The sequence below is a fragment of the Hyla sarda genome, unplaced genomic scaffold, assembly GCF_029499605.1.
Source record: "Hyla sarda isolate aHylSar1 unplaced genomic scaffold, aHylSar1.hap1 scaffold_714, whole genome shotgun sequence".
Taxonomy (NCBI): Eukaryota; Metazoa; Chordata; class Amphibia; order Anura; family Hylidae; genus Hyla; species Hyla sarda.
Window position 1 is genome coordinate 27,501 of NW_026610734.1, and position 22,663 is coordinate 50,163.

The following is a 22,663-nucleotide window of genomic DNA, read 5'->3' on the forward strand; positions in this document are numbered from 1 at the left end:
GAGACATTACACAAGGTATAATATATATATATATATATAATCACATGAGACATTACACAAGGTATAATATATATATATATATAATCACATGAGACATTACACAAGGTATAATATATATATATATATAATCACATGAGACATTACACAAGGTATAATATATATATATATATATATATATATATATATATATATAATCACATGAGACATTACACAAGGTATAATATATATATATATAATCACATGAGACATTACACAAGGTATAATATATATATATATAATCACATGAGACATTACACAAGGTATAATATATATATATATAATCACATGAGACATTACACAAGGTATAATATATATATATATATATATAATCACATGAGACATTACACAAGGTATAATATATATATATAATCACATGAGACATTACACAAGGTATAATATATATATATCACATGAGACATTACACAAGGTATGATATATATTAACCCAGATTATATAGTCAATCAATATGTATCCAGGCAGGTTAATGTCCACAACAAAATCATTGAAAATGATGTTAAACTCCACAGCGAGTGAGGGAACCTACCTCAATAATGCAGAGCTTGTGCTGTTTGGTGGAACCTGACCGGGCCAATACACCACTGCTGGCATCCGGTGACCACCTTCCCAAGTTGTTTGCTTTGCTGAGCTGCCACCTAGACAGAGACAAGGTGTATGAGTTATGTTTATTGTACATTCTCAGGCTTATGAAGCTGTGTAGGGGACACACAATAGTGATGATACATACATGAAGCAGTCTGTGGGGACACACAATAGTGATGATACATACATGAAGCAGTCTGTGAGGACACACAATAGTGATACATACATACATGTAGCAGTCTGTGAGGACACACAATAGTGATACATACATGAAGCAGTCTGTGGGGACACACAATAGTGATGATACATACATGAAGCAGTCTGTGGGGACACACAATAGTGATGATACATACATGAAGCAGTCTGTGGGGACACACAATAGTGATACATACATACATGAAGCAGTCTGTGAGAACACACAATAGTGATACATACATACATGTAGCAGTCTGTGGGAACACACAATAGTGATACATACATACATGTAGCAGTCTGTGGGGACACACAATAGTGATACATACATACATGAAGCAGTCTGTGGGGACACACAATAGTGATGATACATACATGAAGCAGTCTGTGAGGACACACAATAGTGATGATACATACATGAAGCAGTCTGTAGGGACACACAATAGTGATGATACATACATGAAGCAGTCTGTGAGGACACACAATAGTGATGATACATACATGAAGCAGTCTGTGGGACATACAGTAATGATACAAACATGAAGCAGTCTGTGGGGACACACAATAGTGATACATACATACATGAAGAAGTCTGTGGGGACACACAATAGTGATACATACATGAAGCAGTCTGTGGGGACACACAATAGTGATGATACATACATGAAGCAGTCTGTGAGAACACACAATAGTGATGATACATACATGAAGCAGTCTGTGGGGACACACAATAGTGATGATACATACATGTAGCAGTCTGTGGGGACACACAATAGTGATGATACATACATGAAGCAGTCTGTGGGGACACACAATAGTGATGATACATACATGAAGCAGTCTGTGAGGACACACAATAGTGATGATACATACATGAAGCAGTCTGTGGGGACACACAATAGTGATGATACATACATGAAGCAGTCTGTGGGGACACACAATAGTGATACATACATACATGAAGCAGTCTGTGGGGACACACAATAGTGATGATACATACATGAAGCAGTCTGTGAGGACACACAATAGTGATACATACATGTAGCAGTCTGTGGGGACACACAATAGTGATACATACATACATGAAGCAGTCTGTGGGGACACACAATAGTGATACATACATACATGTAGCAGTCTGTGGGGACACACAATAGTGATACATACATGAAGCAGTCTGTGAGAACACACAATAGTGATGATACATACATGAAGCAGTCTGTGAGGACACACAATAGTGATGATACATACATGAAGCAGTCTGTGAGGACACACAATAGTGATACATACATACATGTAGCAGTCTGTGGGGACACACAATAGTGATGATACATACATGAAGCAGTCTGTGGGGACACACAATAGTGATGATACATACATGAAGCAGTCTGTGGGGACACACAATAATGATACATACATGAAGCAGTCTGTGGGGACACACAATAGTGATACATACATGAAGCAGTCTGTGAGGACACACAATAGTGATACATACATACATGAAGCAGTCTGTGGGGGACACACAATAGTGATGATACATACATGAAGCAGTCTGTGGGGACACACAATAGTGATGATACATACATGAAGCAGTCTGTGAGGACACACAATAGTGATGATACATACATGAAGCAGTCTGTGGGGACACACAATAGTGATGATACATACATGAAGCAGTCTGTGGGGACACACAATAGTGATGATACATACATGAAGCAGTCTGTGGGGACACACAATAGTGATGATACATACATGAAGCAGTCTGTGGGGACACACAATAGTGATACATACATGAAGCAGTCTGTGGGGACACACAATAATGATACATACATGAAGCAGTCTGTGGGGACACACAATAGTGATACATACATGAAGCAGTCTGTGAGGACACACAATAGTGATACATACATACATGAAGCAGTCTGTGGGGGACACACAATAGTGATGATACATACATGAAGCAGTCTGTGGGGACACACAATAGTGATGATACATACATGAAGCAGTCTGTGGGGACACACAATAATGATACATACATGAAGCAGTCTGTGGGGACACACAATAGTGATACATACATGAAGCAGTCTGTGAGGACACACAATAGTGATACATACATGTAGCAGTCTGTGGGGACACACAATAGTGATGATACATACAGGAAGCAGTCTGTGGGGACACACAATAGTGATACATACATACAGGAAGCAGTCTGTGGGGACACACAATAGTGATACATACATACATGAAGCAGTCTGTGGGGACACACAATAGTGACGATACATACATGAAGCAGTCTGTGGGGACACACAATAGTGACGATACATACATGAAGCAGTTTGTGGGGACACACAATAGTGATACATACATGAAGCAGTCTGTGGGGACACACAATAGTGATACATACATGAAGCAGTCTGTGGGGACACACAATAGTGATACATACATGAAGCAGTCTGTGGGGACACACAATAGTGATACATACATGAAGCAGTCTGTGGGGACACACAATAGTGATACATACATGAAGCAGTCTGTGGGGACACACAATAGTGATACATACATTAAGCAGTCTGTGAGGACACACAATAGTGATACATACATGAAGCAGTCTGTGGGGACACACAATAGTGATGATACATACATGAAGCAGTCTGTGGGGACACACAATAGTGATGATACATACATGAAGCAGTCTGTGGGGACACACAATAGTGATGATACATACATGTAGCAGTCTGTGGAGACACACAATAGTGATGATACATACATGAAGCAGTCTGTGAGGACACACAATAGTGATGATACATACATGAAGCAGTCTGTGGGGACACACAATAGTGATGATACATACATGAAGCAGTCTGTGAGAACACACAATAGTGATACATACATACATGAAGCAGTCTGTGGGGACACACAATAGTGATACATACATGAAGCAGTCTGTGGGGACAACACAATGGTGATACATACATACATGAAGCAGTCTGTGGGGACACACAATAGTGACGATACATACATGAAGCAGTCTGTGGGGACACACAATAATGATACATACATGAAGCAGTCTGTGGGGACACACAATAGTGATACATACATGAAGCAGTCTGTGAGGACACACAATAGTGATACATACATGTAGCAGTCTGTGGGGACACACAATAGTGATGATACATACAGGAAGCAGTCTGTGGGGACACACAATAGTGATACATACATACAGGAAGCAGTCTGTGGGGACACACAATAGTGATACATACATACATGAAGCAGTCTGTGGGGACACACAATAGTGACGATACATACATGAAGCAGTCTGTGGGGACACACAATAGTGACGATACATACATGAAGCAGTTTGTGGGGACATACAATAGTGATACATACATGAAGCAGTCTGTGGGGACACACAATAGTGATACATACATGAAGCAGTCTGTGGGGACACACAATAGTGATACATACATGAAGCAGTCTGTGGGGACACACAATAGTGATACATACATGAAGCAGTCTGTGGGGACACACAATAGTGATACATACATTAAGCAGTCTGTGAGGACACACAATAGTGATACATACATGAAGCAGTCTGTGGGGACACACAATAGTGATGATACATACATGAAGCAGTCTGTGGGGACACATAATAGTGATGATACATACATGAAGCAGTCTGTGGGGACACACAATAGTGATGATACATACATGTAGCAGTCTGTGGAGACACACAATAGTGATGATACATACATGAAGCAGTCTGTGAGGACACACAATAGTGATGATACATACATGAAGCAGTCTGTGGGGACACACAATAGTGATGATACATACATGAAGCAGTCTGTGAGAACACACAATAGTGATACATACATACATGAAGCAGTCTGTGGGGACACACAATAGTGATACATACATGAAGCAGTCTGTGGGGACAACACAATGGTGATACATACATACATGAAGCAGTCTGTGGGGACACACAATAGTGACGATACATACATGAAGCAGTCTGTGGGGACACACAATAGTGATACATACATGAAGCAGTCTGTGGGGACACACAATAGTGATGATACATACATGAAGCAGTCTGTGGGGACACACAATAGTGATGATACATACATGAAGCAGTCTGTGAGGACACACAATAGTGATGATACATACATGAAGCAGTCTGTGGGGACACACAATAGTGATGATACATACATGAAGCAGTCTGTGAGGACACACAATAGTGATGATACATACATGAAGCAGTCTGTGGGGACACACAATAGTGATGATACATACATGAAGCAGTCTGTGAGGACACACAATAGTGATACATACATACATGTAGCAGTCTGTGGGGACACACAATAGTGATGATACATACATGAAGCAGTCTGTGGGGACACACAATAGTGATACATACATACATGAAGCAGTCTGTGGGGACACACAATAGTGATACATACATACATGAAGCAGTCTGTGGGGGACACACAATAGTGATACATACATACATGAAGCAGTCTGTGGGGACACACAATAGTGATACATACATACATGAAGCAGTCTGTGGGGACACACAATAGTGATACATACATGTAGCAGTCTGTGGGGACACACAATAGTGATACATACAAGTAGCAGTCTGTGAGAACACACAATAGTGACGATACATACATGAAGCAGTTTGTGGGGACACACAATAGTGACGATACATACATGAAGCAGTTTGTGGGGACACACAATAGTGATACATACATGAAGCAGTCTGTGGGGACACACAATAGTGATACATACATGAAGCAGTCTGTGGGGACACACAATAGTGATACATACATGAAGCAGTCTGTGGGGACACACAATAGTGATACATACATTAAGCAGTCTGTGAGGACACACAATAGTGATACATACATGAAGCAGTCTGTGGGGACACACAATAGTGATGATACATACATGAAGCAGTCTGTGGGGACACACAATAGTGATGATACATACATGTAGCAGTCTGTGGAGACACACAATAGTGATGATACATACATGAAGCAGTCTGTGAGGACACACAATAGTGATGATACATACATGAAGCAGTCTGTGGGGACACACAATAGTGATGATACATACATGTAGCAGTCTGTGAGGACACACAATAGTGATACATACATGAAGCAGTCTGTGGGGACACACAATAGTGATACATACATACATGAAGCAGTCTGTGGGGACACACAATAGTGATACATACATACATGAAGCAGTCTGTGGGGACACACAATAGTGATACATACATACATGAAGCAGTCTGTGGGGACACACAATAGTGATGATACATACATGTAGCAGTCTGTGGGGACACACAATAGTGATGATACATACATGAAGCAGTCTGTGAGAACACACAATAGTGATACATACATGAAGCAGTCTGTGGGGACACACAATAGTGATACATACATGAAGCAGTCTGTGGGGACAACACAATAGTGATACATACATACATGAAGCAGTCTGTGGGGACACACAATAGTGACGATACATACATGAAGCAGTCTGTGGGGACACACAATAGTGATACATACATGAAGCAGTCTGTGGGGACACACAATAGTGATGATACATACATGAAGCAGTCTGTGGGGACACACAATAGTGATGATACATACATGAAGCAGTCTGTGGGGACACACAATAGTGATGATACATACATGTAGCAGTCTGTGGGGACACACAATAGTGATGATACATACATGAAGCAGTCTGTGGGGACACACAATAGTGATACATACATACATGAAGCAGTCTGTGGGGACACACAATAGTGATACATACATACATGAAGCAGTCTGTGGGGGACACACAATAGTGATACATACATACATGAAGCAGTCTGTGGGGACACACAATAGTGATACATACATACATGAAGCAGTCTGTGGGGACACACAATAGTGATACATACATGTAGCAGTCTGTGGGGACACACAATAGTGATACATACAAGTAGCAGTCTGTGAGGACACACAATAGTGATGATACATACATGAAGCAGTCTGTGGGGACACACAATAGTGACGATACATACATGAAGCAGTCTGTGGGGACACACAATAGTGATGATACATACAAGAACCAGTCTGTGGGGACACACAATAGTGATACATACATACATGAAGCAGTCTGTGGGGACACACAATAGTGATGATACATACATGAAGCAGTCTGTGAGGACACACAATAGTGATGATACATACATGAAGCAGTCTGTAGGGACACACAATAGTGATGATACATACATGAAGCAGTCTGTGAGGACACACAATAGTGATGATACATACATGAAGCAGTCTGTGGGGACACACAATAGTGATGATACATACATGAAGCAGTCTGTGGGGACACACAATAGTGATGATACATACATGAAGCAGTCTGTGAGGACACACAATAGTGATGATACATACATGAAGCAGTCTGTGGGGACACACAATAGTGATGATACATACATGAAGCAGTCTGTAGGGACACACAATAGTGATGATACATACATGAAGCAGTCTGTGAGGACACACAATAGTGATGATACATACATGTAGCAGTCTGTGGGGACACACAATAGTGATACCTACATACATGAAGCAGTCTGTGGGGACACACAATAGTGATGATACATACATGAAGCAGTCTGAGGGGACACACAATAGTGACGATACATACATGAAGCAGTCTGTGAGGACACACAATAGTGATGATACATACATGAAGCAGTCTGTAGGGACACACAATAGTGATGATACATACATGAAGCAGTCTGTGAGGACACACAATAGTGATGATACATACATGAAGCAGTCTGTGGGGACACACAATAGTGATGATACATACATGAAGCAGTCTGTGAGAACACACAATAGTGATGATACATACATGAAGCAGTCTGTGGGGACACACAATAGTGATGATACATACATGAAGCAGTCTGTGAGGACACACAATAGTGATGATACATACATGAAGCAGTCTGTAGGGACACACAATAGTGATGATACATACATGAAGCAGTCTGTGAGGACACACAATAGTGATGATACATACATGAAGCAGTCTGTGGGGACACACAATAGTGATGATACATACATGAAGCAGTCTGTGGGTACACACAATAGTGATGATACATACATGAAGCAGTCTGTGGGGACACACAATAGTGATACATAAATACACAAAGCAGTCTGTGAGGACACACAATAGTGATACATACATGAAGCAGTCTGTGGGGACACACAATAGTGATACATACATACATGAAGCAGTCTGTGGGGACACACAATAGTGACGATACATACATGAAGCAGTCTGTGGGGACACACAATAGTGATGATACATACATGAAGCAGTCTGTGAGGACACACAATAGTGATACATACATACATGTAGCAGTCTGTGGGGACACACAATAGTGATTCATACATACATGAAGCAGTCTGTGGGGACACACAATAGTGATACATACATACATGAAGCAGTCTGTGGGGACACACAATAGTGATACATACATACATGAAGCAGTCTGTGGGGACACACAATAGTGATACATACATACATGAAGCAGTCTGTGAGAACACACAATAGTGATATATACATGAAGCAGTCTGTGGGACATACAGTAATGATACAAACATGAAGCAGTCTGTGGGGACACACAATAGTGATACATACATACATGAAGCAGTCTGTGAGAACACACAATAGTGATATATACATGAAGCAGTCTGTGGGACATACAGTAATGATACAAACATGAAGCAGTCTGTGGGGACACACAATAGTGATGATACATACATGTAGCAGTCTGTGGGGACACACAATAGTGATGATACATACATGTAGCAGTCAGTGGGGACACACAATAGTGACGATACATACATGAAGCAGTCTGTGGGGACACACAATAGTGATGATACATACATGAAGCAGTCTGTGGGGACACACAATAGTGATGATACATACATGAAGCAGTCTGTGAGGACACACAATAGTGATACATACATACATGTAGCAGTCTGTGGGGACACACAATAGTGATGATACATACATGAAGCAGTCTGTGGGGACACACAATAGTGATGATACATACATGAAGCAGTCTGTGGGGACACACAATAGTGATGATACATACATGAAGCAGTCTGTGGGGACACATAATAGTGATACATATATACACAAAGCAGTCTGTGAGGACACACAATAGTGATGATACATACATGTAGCAGTCTGTGGGGACACACAATAGTGATGATACATACATGAAGCAGTCTGTGGGGACACACAATAGTGATACATACATACATGAAGCAGTCTGTGGGGACACACAATAGTGATACATACATACATGAAGCAGTCTGTGGGGACACACAATAGTGATACATACATACATGAAGCAGTCTGTGGGGACACACAATAGTGATGATACATACATGTAGCAGTCTGTGGGGACACACAATAGTGATGATACATACATGAAGCAGTCTGTGGGGACACACAATAGTGATACATACATACATGAAGCAGTCTGTGGGGACACACAATAGTGATACATACATACATGAAGCAGTCTGTGGGGACACACAATAGTGATGATACATACATGAAGCAGTCTGTGGAGACACATAATAGTGATGATACATACATGAAGCAGTCTGTGAGGACACACAATAGTGATACATACATACATGAAGCAGTCTGTGGGGACACACAATAGTGATGATACATACATGAAGCAGTCTGTGAGGACACACAATAGTGATGATACATACATGAAGCAGTCTGTGGGTACACACAATAGTGATGATACATACATGTAGCAGTCTGTGGGGACACACAATAGTGACGATACATACATGAAGCAGTCTGTGGGGACACACAATAGTGATACATACATGATGCAGTCTGTGGGGACACACAATAGTGATACATCCATACATATATGAAGCAGTCTGTGAGGACACACAACAGTGATACATGAAGCAGTCTGTGAGGACACACAATAGTGATGATACATACATGAAGCAGTCTGTGAGAACACACAATAGTGATGATACATACATGAAGCAGTCTGTGGGTACACACAATAGTGATGATACATACATGAAGCAGTCTGTGGGGACACACAATAGTGATACATAAATACACGAAGCAGTCTGTGAGGACACACAATAGTGATACATACATGCAGCAGTCTGTGGGGACACACAATAGTGATACATACATACATGAAGCAGTCTGTGGGGACACAATAGTGATACATACATACATGAAGCAGTCTGTGAGAACACACAATAGTGATATATACATGAAGCAGTCTGTGGGACATACAGTAATGATACAAACATGAAGCAGTCTGTGAGGACACACAATAGTGATACATACATACATGAAGCAGTCTGTGGGTACACACAATAGTGATGATACATACATGAAGCAGTCTGTGGGGACACACAATAGTGATACATATATACACAAAGCAGTCTGTGAGGACACACAATAGTGATACATACATGAAGCAGTCTGTGGGGACACACAATAGCGATACATACATACATGAAGCAGTCTGTGAGAACACACAATAGTGATATATACATAAAGCAGTCTGTGGGGACACACAATAGTGTTACATACATGTAGCAGTCTGTGGGGACACACAATAGTGATACATACATGTAGCAGTCTGTGAGAACACACAATAGTGATACATACATACATGAAGCAGTCTGTGGGGACACACAATAGTGATACATACATGAAGCAGTCTGTGGGGACACACAATAGTGATACATACATGTAGCAGTCTGTGAGAACACACAATAGTGATGATACATACATGTAGCAGTCTGTGGGGACACACAATAGTGATGATACATACATGAAGCAGTCTGTGGGGACACACAATAGTGATACATACATACATGTAGCAGTCTGTGAGGACACACAATAGTGATGATACATACATGAAGCAGTCTGTGGCTACACACAATAGTGATACATACATGAAGCAGTCTGTGGGGACACACAATAGTGATGATACATACATGAAGCAGTCTGTGAGGACACACAATAGTGATGATACATACATGTAGCAGTCTGTGGGGACACACAATAGTGATGATACATACATGAAGCAGTCTGCGAGGAAACACAATAGTGATGATACATACATGAAGCAGTCTGCGAGGAAACACAATAGTGATGATACATACATGTAGCAGTCTGTGGGGACACACAATAGTGATGATACATAAATGAAGCAGTCTGTGGGGACACACAATAGTGATACATACATACATGTAGCAGTCTGTGAGGACACACAATAGTGATGATACATACATGAAGCAGTCTGTGGGTACACACAATAGTGATACATACATGAAGCAGTCTGTGGGGACACACAATAGTGATACATACATGAAGCAGTCTGTGGGGACACATAATAGTGATGATACATACATGAAGCAGTCTGTGGGGACACATAATAGTGATGATACATACATGAAGCAGTCTGTGGGGACACATAATAGTGATGATACATACATGAAGCAGTCTGTGAGGAAACACAATAGTGATGATACATACATGTAGCAGTCTGTGGGGACACACAATAGTGATGATACATAAATGAAGCAGTCTGTGGGGACACACAATAGTGATGATACATACATGAAGCAGTCTGTGAGGACACACAATAGTGATGATACATACATGAAGCAGTCTGTGAGGACACACAATAGTGATGATACATACATACATGAAGCAGTCTGTGGGGACACACAATAGTGATACATACATGAAGCAGTCTGTGGGGACACACAATAGTGATGATACATACATGTAGCAGTCTGTGGGGACACACAATAGTGATGATACATACATGAAGCAGTCTGTGGGGACACACAATAGTGATACATACATACATGTAGCAGTCTGTGAGGACACACAATAGTGATGATACATACATGAAGCAGTCTGTGGGTACACACAATAGTGATACATACATGAAGCAGTCTGTGGGGACACACAATAGTGATGATACATACATGAAGCAGTCTGTGAGGACACACAATAGTGATGATACATACATGTAGCAGTCTGTGGGGACACACAATAGTGATACATACATGAAGCAGTCTGTGAGGGCACACAATAGTGATGATACATACATGTAGCAGTCTGTGGGGACACACAATAGTGATGATACATACATGAAGCAGTCTGTGAGGAAACACAATAGTGATGATACATACATGTAGCAGTCTGTGGGGACACACAATAGTGATACATACATGAAGCAGTCTGTGAGGACACACAATAGTGATGATACATACATGTAGCAGTCTGTGGGGACACACAATAGTGATGATACATAAATGAAGCAGTCTGTGGGGACACACAATAGTGATACATACATACATGAAGCAGTCTGTGGGGACACACAATAGTGATACATACATGAAGCAGTCTGTGGGGACACACAATAGTGATGATACATACATGTAGCAGTCTGTGGGGACACACAATAGTGATGATACATACATGTAGCAGTCTGTGGGGACACACAATAGTGATGATACATACATGACGCAGTCTGTGGGGACACACAATAGTGATACATACATGTAGCAGTCTGTGGTGACACACAATAGTGATGATACATACATGTAGCAGTCTGTGGGAACACACAATAGTGATACATACATGTAGCAGTCTGTGGAGACACATAATAGTGACGATACATACATGAAGCAGTCTGTGGGGACACACAATAGTGATACATACATGAAGCAGTCTGTGGGGACACACAATAGTGATACATCCATACATATATGAAGCAGTCTGTGAGGACACACAACAGTGATACATGAAGCAGTCTGTGAGGACACACAATAGTGATACATACATACATACATGAAGCAGTCTGTGGGTACACACAATAGTGATGATACATACATGAAGCAGTCTGTGAGGACACACAATAGTGATGATACATACATGTAGCAGTCTGTGGGGACACACAATAGTGATACATCCATACATATATGAAGCAGTCTGTGAGGACACACAACAGTGATACATGAAGCAGTCTGTGAGGACACACAATAGTGATACATACATACATACATGAAGCAGTCTGTGAGGACACACAATAGTGATGATACATACATGTAGCAGTCTGTGGGGACACACAATAGTGATGATACATACATGAAGCAGTCTGTGGGGACACACAATAGTGATACATAAATACACGAAGCAGTCTGTGAGGACACACAATAGTGATACATACATGAAGCAGTCTGTGGGGACACACAATAGTGATACATACATACATGAAGCAGTCTGTGGGGGACACACAATAGTGATACATACATACATGAAGCAGTCTGTGGGGACACACAATAGTGATATATACATGAAGCAGTCTGTGGGACATACAGTAATGATACAAACATGAAGCAGTCTGTGAGGACACACAATAGTGATACATACATGAAGCAGTCTGTGGGGACACACAATAGTGATACATACATACATGAAGCAGTCTGTGGGGACACACAATAGTGATACATACATACATGAAGCAGTCTGTGGGGACACACAATAGTGATGATACATACATGAAGCAGTCTGTGAGGACACACAATAGTGATACATACATACATGAAGCAGTCTGTGAGGACACACAATAGTGATACATACATACATGAAGCAGTCTGTGGGGACACACAATAGTGATACATACATACATGAAGCAGTCTGTGGGGACACACAATAGTGATACATACATACATGAAGCAGTCTGTGAGAACACACAATAGTGATATATACATGAAGCAGTCTGTGGGACATACAGTAATGATACAAACATGAAGCAGTCTGTGGGGACACACAATAGTGATACATACATGTAGCAGTCTGTGGGGACACACAATAGTGATACATACATGTAGCAGTCTGTGAGGACACACAATAGTGATACATACATGAAGCAGTCTGTGGGGACACACAATAGTGATACATACATACATGAAGCAGTCTGTGGGGACACACAATAGTGATACATACATACATGAAGCAGTCTGTGGGGACACACAATAGTGATACATACATGTAGCAGTCTGTGAGGACACACAATAGTGATACATACATGAAGCAGTCTGTGGGGACACACAATAGTGATACATACATACATGAAGCAGTCTGTGGGGACACACAATAGTGATGATACATACATGAAGCAGTCTGTGGGGACACACAATAGTGATACATACATACATGAAGCAGTCTGTGGGGACACACAATAGTGATACATACATGTAGCAGTCTGTGAGGACACACAATAGTGATACATACATGAAGCAGTCTGTGGGGACACACAATAGTGATACATACATGTAGCAGTCTGTGGGGACACACAATAGTGATGATACATACATGAAGCAGTCTGTGAGAACACACAATAGTGATATATACATGAAGCAGTCTGTGGGACATACAGTAATGATACAAACATGAAGCAGTCTGTGGGGACACACAATAGTGATACATACATGTAGCAGTCTGTGGGGACACACAATAGTGATACATACATGTAGCAGTCTGTGAGGACACACAATAGTGATACATACATGAAGCAGTCTGTGGGGACACACAATAGTGATACATACATACATGAAGCAGTCTGTGGGGACACACAATAGTGATACATACATACATGAAGCAGTCTGTGGGGACACACAATAGTGATACATACATGTAGCAGTCTGTGAGGACACACAATAGTGATACATACATGAAGCAGTCTGTGGGGACACACAATAGTGATACATACATATATGAAGCAGTCTGTGGGGACACACAATAGTGATACATACATACATGAAGCAGTCTGTGGGGACACACAATAGTGATACATACATGTAGCAGTCTGTGAGGACACACAATAGTGATACATACATGTAGCAGTCTGTGGGGACACACAATAGTGATACATACATGAAGCAGTCTGTGGGGACACACAATAGTGATACATACATGAAGCAGTCTGTGGGGACACACAATAGTGATACATACATACATGAAGCAGTCTGTGGGGACACACAATAGTGATACATACATACATGAAGCAGTCTGTGGGGACACACAATAGTGATACATACATGTAGCAGTCTGTGAGGACACACAATAGTGATACATACATGAAGCAGTCTGTGGGGACACACAATAGTGATACATACATGTAGCAGTCTGTGAGGACACACAATAGTGATACATACATGAAGCAGTCTGTGGGGACACACAATAGTGATACATACATACATGAAGCAGTCTGTGGGGACACACAATAGTGATACATACATACATGAAGCAGTCTGTGGGGACACACAATAGTGATGATACATACATGAAGCAGTCTGTGGGGACACACAATAGTGATGATACATACATGAAGCAGTCTGTGGGGACACACAATAGTGATACATACATACATGAAGCAGTCTGTGGGGACACACAATAGTGATACATACATACATGAAGCTGTCTGTGGGGACACACAATAGTGATACATACATACATGAAGCAGTCTGTGAGAACACACAATAGTGATATATACATGAAGCAGTCTGTGAGGACACACAATAGTGATACATACATACATGAAGCAGTCTGTGAGAACACACAATAGTGATATATACATGAAGCAGTCTGTGGGGACACACAATAGTGATACATACATGAAGCAGTCTGTGGGGACACACAATAGTGATACATACATACATGAAGCAGTCTGTGGGGACACACAATAGTGATACATACATACATGAAGCAGTCTGTGGGGACACACAATAGTGATACATACATACATGAAGCAGTCTGTGGGGACACACAATAGTGATACATACATACATGAAGCAGTCTGTGAGAACACACAATAGTGATATATACATGAAGCAGTCTGTGGGACATACAGTAATGATACAAACATGAAGCAGTCTGTGGGGACACACAATAGTGATATATACATACATGAAGCAGTCTGTGAGGACACACAATAGTGATACATACATACATGAAGCAGTCTGTGAGAACACACAATAGTGATATATACATGAAGCAGTCTGTGGGACATACAGTAATGATACAAACATGAAGCAGTCTGTGGGGACACACAATAGTGATGATACAAATTCATTTTAGATGCCGTGATCAACTTTGATTGCAGCGTCTAAAGGGTTAACATGAAGCAAGCTCAGCTCCTTAGCTCGCTTCATACACCCGCTACATGGTGGCCAGCACTGGACACTGCTGGGAGGAGTGACAGTGGGCCCATAATGGAGGGGCAAGACCGTGCCGCACGAGACCTGGGGGGGATGGTATTGTATGTGGAGTGTGGTCTCAAGAGCATTGTATGTTAAAATGCTGTAACCTGAGGGGTCAATGTGTATATATTATAGCTGCCATATTTAGAAATCAGATATAGGGCCCAGTTCTGGATCTTTAGAATAAGCATAGCAGTGAATAATGATGGTGTCTACATCCTGACTGGTGCCATTCAGGATCAGCTTCCACATTTTACCCCTCATCGACCTCTAACCCCCCAGGTATCGTTCATGGCTATGGGTCTGGAGCGCTTCCTTAGATCAGGACAGATCACAAAGACAATGAAGAGGATTACCTTGCATCATCTGCCACTTTCCTAAAAAAGGCCCAACACTTCCTGCAAGATGGCACTTCTGTGCCCAAGGTCCATTGTCACCTGCAGCAACAGAATGTCACATGACGTCAGGGTGCAGGATGTCACATGACATCAGGGTGCAGAGGTGATTGGCACCTACCTGTGAACCAGATGAGGGTGTTACTGTCAGCATAGGCCCAAATATCGCCCACTAGCCGGTCCATCTCCCGCAGGCTTAGCTCATAGGGTCCATGTTCAGGGGTCACATGGGTAGGTGATAGCGGCACATGCATATGTGCTAGCGCCACATAGAGGAAGAATGGCCGCCTCTGATTCCTGCAGCACAGACACAAGGTGACGGTCACACTGAGTAGCCATACTGCTAAAGAAGGACGGGCACCTCGCTGGGGCCTTATACACTGAATTACACAACAGGCAGGCATCCAGCCAGGAACAGCGGTGCCATCTCACACAGACAGGAGACAGTCCGGGCCCATCATGTACTTTGGACCATGAGACGACACAACCAGATATGTAATGTACACAGCAGTCACACACACCCTCCCAGGTCCTATCTGCACTACTAATAGATATAAGCCACCCCAACCAGACCACTACCCCTCTGTCCTGAGGAAATGTCCCTTACACAGGCCGCCACCTCTGACCTGGCATTCTTCATGAAAGTCACTGCTTGCTGAGAATATCGTGCAGATAAGCCGGTGAGGTTGACTGGCTGCTCCAGGATTGCAGAGTTCTTCATCAGAGGCAGTGCCAGCTTGGTATAGCATCCTCCATCTGGCCTAGAGACAGTAACACATTAGACACCAATGCCCGACTCTGAACCACACACAATAGGTCTGGGACTGAAGATGCCATTACCTGTGAGCGCTGCTGGGATGCAGGGGACATGGCGCACATGGAGGGTGGTCATATCCTGGGCAGTCAGTGCAGCCCATGTCATTACTATAGGGAATGCCAAAGTAGTAATCAAAACCTGAGAAGCGAGAGGTAGAAGAATGAGGAAAGGCATCTTCTCTCCCGTGTGCCAGAGGCAGACGCACTCACCGCGCCAATTAGGATGGAAACTCCCATGGTGACCCAGATGCCATTTTCCTGCAATAAAAATAATCAGAGAAGGTAATGAAAATGACAATGGGAGCAGATTAAATACACCTATTGTACCCAGCCCCTCTCCTAATCCCTAATGGGGGGTACCTATGAGGCCTGTCATGTAGCCACATTGTTTTAAAGCTTCAGCCAGGGTGGTCTCATTCATGGGAAGGCCCCCCACTGACGTGGCTGCAAAGTTGTGTGTGACCCCATTCCGGATTCCAAGTCTTCCGGTAAGTAGTGACGCCCGGGATGGAGAACAAGTGGAAGCTGCAGAGTGGAAGTCAACAAACCTACAAGACACAAGCAGGGGACACATGGACACGCCAGAGAGTGGTCACTGACTATTTACCCAAAAATAGGCGAGTATGGAGAAGTAGATGTGGCCGCCCCAGCCGAGAATTCTCAATGTCAGATAGAAAGACAGATGTCGGGATCCAGGGTCATAGGGGAGGCAGGAATGTTGATGAGGTCTTGACCCCTGTGCCCACTATACACCGACCCCTACTTTACTCCTGCCCCAGGTCCTCACCATTCTCCCCCTCCCCTATATACTCCTTCCCCAAGGCCTCACCATTCTCCCCCTGTCCCCTATATACTCCTGCCCCAGGCCCTCACCGTTCTCTCCGTCCCCTATATACTCCTGCCCAGGCCCTCATCATTCTCCCCCTGTCCCCTATATACTCCTGCCCCAAGCCCTCAACATTCTCCCCCTGTCCCCTATATACTCCTGCCACAGGGCCACACCATTCTTTCCCTGTCCCCTATATACTCCAGCCTCGCCTCAGGCCCTCACCATTCTCCCCCTGTCCCCTATATACTCCTACCTCAGGCCCTCACCATTCTCCTCCTGTCCCCTATATACTCCTGCCCCAGGCCCTCACCATTCTCCCCCTGGCCCCTATATACTCCTGCCCCAGGGCCTCAAAATTCTTCCCGTCCCCTATATACTCCTGCCCCAAGGCCTCACCATTCTCCCCCTGTCCCCTATATACTCCTGCCCCAGGGCCTCAAAATTCTTCCCGTCCCCTATATACTCCTGCCCCAAGGCCTCACCATTCTCCCCCTGTCCCCTATATACTCATGCCCCATGCCCTCACCGTTCTCTCCGTCCCCTATATACTCCTGCCCCAGGCCCTCACCGTTCTCTCCGTCCCCTATATACTCCTGCCCAGGCCCTCATCATTCTCCCCCTGTCCCCTATATACTCCTGCCCCAAGCCCTCAACATTCTCCCCCTGTCCCCTATATACTCCTGCCACAGGGCCACACCATTCTTTCCCTGTCCCCTATATACTCCAGCCTCGCCTCAGGCCCTCACCATTCTCCCCCTGTCCCCTATATACTCCTACCTCAGGCCCTCACCATTCTCTCCGTCCCCTATATACTCCTGCCCCAGGCCCTCACCATTCTCCCCCTGTCCCCTATATACTCCTGCCCCAAGCCCTCAACATTCTCCCCCTGTCCCCTATATACTCCTGCCACAGGGCCACACCATTCTTTCCCTGTCCCCTATATACTCCAGCCTCGCCTCAGGCCCTCACCATTCTCCCCCTGTCCCCTATATACTCCTACCTCAGGCCCTCACCATTCTCCTCCTGTCCCCTATATACTCCTGCCCCAGGCCCTCACCATTCTCCCCCTGGCCCCTATATACTCCTACCTCAGGCCCTCACCTTCTCCCCCTGTCCACTATATACACCTACCTCAGGCCCTCACCATTCTCCCCCTGTCCCCTATATACTCCTACCTCAGGCCCTCACCATTCTCCCCCTGTCCACTATATACTCCTACCTCAGGCCCTCACCATTCTCCCCCTGTCCACTATATACTCCTACCTCAGGCCCTCACCATTCTCCCCCTGTCCACTATATACTCCTACCTCAGGCCCTCACCATTCTCCCCCTGTCCACTATATACTCCTGCCCCAGGCCCTCACCATTCTCCCCCTGTCCACTATATACTCCTACCTCAGTCCCTCACCATTCTCCCCCTGTCCCCTATATACTCCTGCCCCAAGCCCTCACCATTCTCCCCCTGTCCCCTATATACTCCTACCTCAGGACCTCACCATTCTCCCCCTGTCCACTATATACTCCTACCTCAGGCCCTCACCATTCTCCCCCTGTCCACTATATACTCCTGCCCCAGGCCCTCACCATTCTCCCCCTGTCCACTATATACTCCTACCTCAGGCCCCCACCATTCTCCCCCTGTCCACTATATACTCCTACCTCAGTCCCTCACCATTCTCCCCCTGTCCCCTATATACTCCTGCCCCAAGCCCTCACCATTCTCCCCCTGTCCCCTATATACTCCTACCTCAGGCCCTCACCATTCTCCCCCTGTCCACTATATACTCCTACCTCAGGCCCTCACCATTCTCCCCCTGTCCACTATATACTCCTACCTCAGACCCTCACCATTCTCCCCCTGTCCCCTATATACTCCTTCCCCAAGCCCTCACCATTCTCCCCCTGTCCCCTATATACTCCTACCTCAGGCCCTCGCCATTCTCCCCCTGTCCACTATATACTCCTACCTCAGGCCCTCACCATTCTCCCCCTGTCCCCTATATACTCCTGCCCCAAGCCCTCACCATTCTCCCCCTGTCCCCTATATACTCCTACCTCAGGCCCTCACCATTCTCCCCCTGTCCACTATATACTCCTACCTCAGGCCCTCACCATTCTCCCCCTGTCCCCTATATACTCCTGCCCCAGGCCCTCACCATTCTCCCCCTGTCCCCTATATACTCCTATCTCAGGCCCTCACCATTCTCCCCCTGTCCACTATATACTCATGCCCCAGGGCCTCAAAATTCTTCCCGTCCCCTATATACTCCTGCCCCAGGCCCTCACCATTATCTCCGTCCCCTATATACTCCTGCCCAGGCCCTCACCATTCTCCCCCTGTCCCCTATATACTCCTGTCCCAAGCCCTCACCATTCTCCCCCTGTCCCCTATATACTCCTGCCACAGGGCCTCACCATTCTCCCCCTGTCCCCTATATACTCCTACCTCAGGCCCTCACCATTCTCCCCCTGTCCACTATATACTCCTACCTCAGGCCCTCACCATTCTCCCCCTGTCCACTATATACTCCTACCTCAGGCCCTCACCATTCTCCCCCTGTCCCCTATATACTCCTACCTCAGGCCCTCACCATTCTCCCCCTGTCCACTATATACACCTACCTCAGGCCCTCACCATTCTCCCCCTGTCCCCTATATACTCCTGCCCCAAGCCCTCACCATTCTCCCCCTGTCCCCTATATACTCCTACCTCAGGCCCTCACCATTCTCCCCCTGTCCCCTATATACTCCTGCCCCAGGTCCTCACCATTCTCCCCCTGTCCCCTATATACTCCTACCTCAGGCCCTCACCATTCTCCTCCTGTCCCCTATATACTCCTACCTCAGGCCCTCACCATTCTCCCCCTGTCCCCTATATACTCCTGCCCCAGGCCCTCACCATTCTCCCCCTGTCCCCTATATACTCCTGCCCCAGGTCCTCACCATTCTCCCCCTGTCCCCTATATACTCCTACCTCAGGCCCTCACCATTCTCCCCCTGTCCCCTATATACTCCTGCCTCAGGCCCTCACCATTCTCCCCCTGTCCCCTATATACTCCTGCCACAGGGCCTCACCATTCTCCCCCTGTCCCCTATATACTCCAGTCTCGCCTCAGGCCCTCACCATTCTCCTCCTGTCCTCTATATACTCCTGCCCCAGGCCCTCACCATTCTCCCCACTGTCCACTATATACTCCTGCCTCAGGCCCTCACCATTCTCCCCCCGTCCACTATATACTCCTGCCTCAGGGCCTCACCATTCTCCCCCCGTCCCCTATATACTCCTGCCTCAGGGCCTCACCATTCTCCCCCCGTCCACTATATACTCCTACCTCAGGCCCTCACCATTCTCCCCCCGTCCACTATATACTCCTACCTCAGGCCCTCACCATTCTCCCCCTGTCCCCTATATACTCCTACCTCAGGCCCTCACCATTCTCCCCCTGTCCACTATATACTCCTACCTCAGACCCTCACCATTCTCCCCCTGTCCCCTATATACTCCTGCCCCAGGCCCTCACCATTCTCCCCCTGTCCACTATATACTCCTACCTCAGGCCCTCACCATTCTCCCCCTGTCCCCTATATACTCCTGCCTCAGGCCCTCACCATTCTCCCCCTGTCCACTATATACTCCTGCCACAGGCCCTCACCATTCTCCCCCTGTCCACTATATACTCCTGCCCCAGGCCCTCACCATTCTCCCCCTGTCCACTATATACTCCTACCTCAGGCCCTCACCATTCTCCCCCTGTCCCCTATATACTCCTGCCCCAGGCCCTCACCATTCTCCCCCTGTCCACTATATACTCCTACCTCAGGCCCTCACCATTCTCCCCCTGTCCCCTATATACTCCTGCCCCAGGCCCTCACCATTCTCCCCCTGTCCACTATATACTCCTACCCCAGGCCCTCACCATTCTCCCCCTGTCCCCTATATACTCCTGCCCCAGGCCCTCACCATTCTCCCCCTGTCCCCTATATACTCCTACCTCAGGGCCTCACCATTCTCCCCCTGTCCCCTATATACTCCTGCCCCAGGCCCTCACCATTCTCCCCCTGTCCCCTATATACTCCTATCTCAGGCCCTCACCATTCTCCCCCTGTCCCCTATATACTCCTACCTCAGGCCCTCACCATTCTCCCCCTGTCCCCTATATACTCCTACCCCAGGGCCTCACCATTCTCCCCCTGTCCACTATATACTCCTGCCTCAGGCCCTCACCATTCTCCCCCTGTCCCCTATATACTCCTGCCCCAGGCCCTCACCATTCTCCCCCTGTCCACTATATACTCCTGCCTCAGGCCCTCACCATTCTCCCCCTGTCCCCTATATACTCCCACCCCAGGCCCTCACCATTCTTCCCCTGTCCCCTATATACTCCTACCCCAGGCCCTCACCATTCTCCCCCTGTCCCCTATATACTCCTGCC

General features: G+C 45.2%; 1 protein-coding gene across 1 annotated transcript in view; it reads right to left on the reverse strand.

Moving 5' to 3' along the window:
• ARSG (arylsulfatase G) overlaps window positions 1-22,663 on the reverse strand; it is a 44,371-nt gene that overhangs the window by 15,916 nt on the left and 5,792 nt on the right. Inside the window, exons 2-8 of the mRNA XM_056554424.1 lie at window positions 17,762-17,949; window positions 17,612-17,659; window positions 17,426-17,540; window positions 17,212-17,346; window positions 16,707-16,882; window positions 16,547-16,627; window positions 584-692 (exon numbers count right to left, since the gene is read on the reverse strand). Coding sequence (XP_056410399.1) covers window positions 584-692; window positions 16,547-16,627; window positions 16,707-16,882; window positions 17,212-17,346; window positions 17,426-17,540; window positions 17,612-17,659; window positions 17,762-17,949 — 852 coding nt within the window. The remainder of the gene's footprint in view (window positions 1-583; window positions 693-16,546; window positions 16,628-16,706; window positions 16,883-17,211; window positions 17,347-17,425; window positions 17,541-17,611; window positions 17,660-17,761; window positions 17,950-22,663) is intronic.